The following is a 3722-nucleotide window of genomic DNA, read 5'->3' as shown; positions in this document are numbered from 1 at the left end:
TTCAGAACGCGGTCACGCAGGGGCGTTCCCAAAGCGATCTCGACGCAGCGTCTCCTTCCCTCGGGGAGCCATGGTTACATACGTAACCTAGAGACGTTCTTTTTGTTGTATGAAAATGTTATTAAATGTATTATTAAGAGCACAGCACTGAATATTTCAACCAGTTTTTGTAATATAAAACTGTGATATGACAAGACATGATACGAAAATATGATACTACAACATGCCATTTTTCATAACTATGCCACTTTTTTTTATCCTGTCACTTATTTTTTATTTTTTTTGTTCCCATTCAGTCTCATACCTGTGAGCGGTTACATATTTAGTGTCTGTGACCTCAACCTCAAAGCTGTGTTGAAAATCCCAGTTACACTAGACTTCTCTCAGAACTTTTTTGGCATGTGTTTTTTCTCCTCCCCTCCAACTTCTTCCATTTTCAGAGCATTTGCTTTCTATCTGCCACTCTGATAATTTCCCATTGATTTGATTACACAAGTTCAGTGAAGTGTGGACATTCCAGACTGGGTCTATTTAACACTTGTATTTCTGAGAGCCACTTCCTCCAGACATCCCCATTATAGGCCAACTCTCTCGAGACCCATCACATAACTGCTGTCAGAGAGCTGCGTGTCTGTCAGTCCCCAACCTATCTAACATTAATAGTATGCCGCCTCACGGCACGTAAACCCCTAGACCGGCAAGATGAAACGTTCCCTCTCTCTTTGGGTGGAAAAAAAAAGATTACGCCTGGAATCTTTTGCTCGCTCACTCTATTTTCCTCTCTGTGTGACTTCCTCTCTCTCAGGGGAATTACGGCGACCTCCATTAACACATACTAGGGTGTATCTAAGTTAATTTTAGCCTATTATGCTCATTTAAGGTCTGAAATGTTCTGAATATCTTATTCAAGACGCACATTTTAACTAAGAGAGGTTAGGTCAGGATAGGTGGATGTAGGAATGCTGGTATGTGGCGATCTGATTCAATCGGTCTGTTTGGACTCTGATGTTTCTCCTGAGCTGTTTGTTTGTTTTTGTGAGTGTCTCAGTCTTCACCAATCCGTGATGGAAGTAGTCTGTCTACGAAGTCACAGTTTATGTCTCATGGGAGGAATGTTTGAGCCACAGAGGAATGTGCAGTAAAAATGGAATTTCTGCCAAGCTGTCTGTCTGTCTAGTCACCAGCATTTTTCATATCCTCGCTGTCTGTCTCGGCTAATAGCAGAAGAGCTTTTCAAAGGCTTTTGTTTAGATTTCGACAACAAGAAGTAGGTTTTGATGAGTCAAACCATAATCACAGTTTAAAAGTGATGACAAACAAGAAGAGAGAACACTCTTGGAAGGTTTGTCTGTTAGCCATGTCTACTGCATGTATGCATATTAATTATTTAGAGAATGTATCTTTAAAACAAATACTTTTTTATCTTACATTTTATTCATACATACTGTTTTAAAGTTCGGGGTAAGTAAGATTTTTAAAATGTTTTTGAAGAATTCTAAAAATACATAAAATATTGTAAAAAAATAAAAAAATGGAGAGAGGTGTTGTAATAATGTAAAATATGTGAAAAATAATGTGTTTTTCGAACAACCTAGTATGAGAGCCTGTTCTAGTACACCCCCAAAACAAAATCAAGACTTTGTAAAAGAGCATAATAGGACCCCTTTAAAAGCTGAATTTTCAGCAGTCATTCCAGTCACTCCAGACTTCAGTGTGACATAATCCTTCAGAAATCATTCTAATATGCTGATTTGCTGCTCAAGAAACATAATTGGTTATTATCAGTGCCAAAAACAATTGTGCCGCTTAATATTTTTGTGGAAACTGTGATTTTTATTTATTTATTCGTTTATTTTTGCAGGATGCTTTGATGAATAGAAAGTTCAAAAGATAAAAAAAAAAAACAGCATTTCATAATGAAATCATTCATAATGTAAAAGTCTCTATTGTTACTTTTGATCAATTTCATGTATCCTTGCTAAATAAAAGTATCCCTTTCTTTAAAATAAAAATCTTACTAACCCCAAACATTTACATAGTAGTATTATATTTTAGTAGTATATTTTATCTCTTCTTACTGATTAAAATATTTCTATCAAAGCTAATAGATAACAATTTACCAAAAAAAAAAAAAAGATACTCAGTCTTGCCACAGTTTTAGCAAGAAGCAGAACTTTTTTTTCTGTCTGCCACCTACTTGACAGCTTATGTTTACTATGAATGGTGTATTAGTATATGTCTTCAGCTAGGATTAATAGTTCTTGTGAATTACTCATTACTGCCTGACTTTGTTGACTGTGATTCAGGGCCCCTTCTCATTTCCTTTGTAATTTCTCTTTAGCCCTGAGGCTGCAGACTGACATTAGTTATAGTTTTAAATCAATAAATGTTTTATGGCATGACAATTAACAAAAATAACAATTATGTTTCCATAACAACTGGATCATAAAATGTTCTTGCTCATAAATGCGTCAGTAAATGTGTCACTGTGACTCTTTGAAATGTACAGTTAAGAAAACTTACAGTATGTCCCAATGGCCTAATATTTATCCTCTGTGTTATCTGTAATATTGAACAGATCAATCATATAGTGGTTTTAGAAAACTCGTGTCCTGGCAGGTATGACGCCATGAGTCAAGATTTTGATAATGATGCTTACGTTTTACATTACGTTTGATAATTTGCTCAATGACGTTAAAGCATTCACTTATGTATTTATGTTATCCAATATGTTGAGTTGACTTATATAGTCTTCTGTTGGTGTATTTACTGTAGACTTTCTTTTCATAGGGAGGAGCTGAGGAGAACTCATGTGGGAGAATTGGAGAGATTGGAGGAGAGCTTTAGAACGAGGCTGAAAGCTGCAGAGGAGCAGAGTTCAAAGGTGAGGTCACAAAATACCAGTGGCGGGCCGTGCATTTTACACCTAGGCCTTCAGTGGCGTCCTACATGAATTAATCCATCTCTTCATACCATCATAATGATGCCACGGCTATAGAAACCATAAATATTACACAGTAACGCAGTATAACAGGGCACTACATAACAGACAGGTATCTTATGTAGCGAGAATGAATGCCATTACTAAAGAAAGAAACCCAATTAACAATTGCCCAACACATCATCTGTAGCTGAAGCATTAACCTAACAAAATGACACAAATACAGTCCATCTGATGTTCTTACAGACATGTATTCACCCAAACGCATTTATACCTTACTGATAGCATTGGTATAAAACAAATAAGGTGATTACATGTGTTTTAAAGTTGACCTAAAAATTGAATGTTCTCTTACTGCTGCTTTATTTCGTCTTCACGAGTCTCCCCGCCGGTCTGCCAGCGCACTGCGGGAGGAAAATACTGGTTAGCACAGCTTTACTAGGAAAGTGAGCAAGTAACATTAAAATAATTCATACAAGACGATGAAGAAAAGTGTATACATGTGTTTTAACGTACCTCTGTGACTCTCATCTCCCCGCTGGTCTGCCTCTGCCAGCGGCACCGGTTAATACAGCTCCACTCGGGAAACTGAGATATTCTTACGGAAACTTAAACCTGGCTTTATATCGCGCAAATAACATCAGCATACAACGCATCAAGCGATAAAAGAGTCAAAAATGAAAATTAACCTACCATACTCTAGTGGTTTTTCATCTTCACGAGTCTTTCACAGAACCGGTGCCGAGGAGGTGTGTGGTTGTTTTTCGCAGTCATTAGGACT

The 3722-nt window shown here is 37.0% G+C and overlaps 1 protein-coding gene across 1 annotated transcript in view; it reads left to right on the top strand.

The window, feature by feature from the left end:
• The window catches only part of lekr1 (Leucine-, glutamate- and lysine-rich protein 1), a 161923-nt gene that overhangs the window by 128974 nt on the left and 29227 nt on the right, over positions 1-3722 (top strand). Inside the window, exon 10 of the mRNA XM_016471512.1 lies at positions 2791-2884. Coding sequence (XP_016326998.1) covers positions 2791-2884 — 94 coding nt within the window. The remainder of the gene's footprint in view (positions 1-2790; positions 2885-3722) is intronic.

The sequence above is a fragment of the Sinocyclocheilus anshuiensis genome, unplaced genomic scaffold, assembly GCF_001515605.1.
Source record: "Sinocyclocheilus anshuiensis isolate Anshui unplaced genomic scaffold, SAMN03320099.WGS_v1.1 scaffold604, whole genome shotgun sequence".
In the NCBI taxonomy this organism is placed as follows: Eukaryota; Metazoa; Chordata; class Actinopteri; order Cypriniformes; family Cyprinidae; genus Sinocyclocheilus; species Sinocyclocheilus anshuiensis.
The sequence above is the reverse complement of the archived record's forward strand: the minus strand, read 5'-3'. Positions and strand labels throughout refer to the sequence as shown.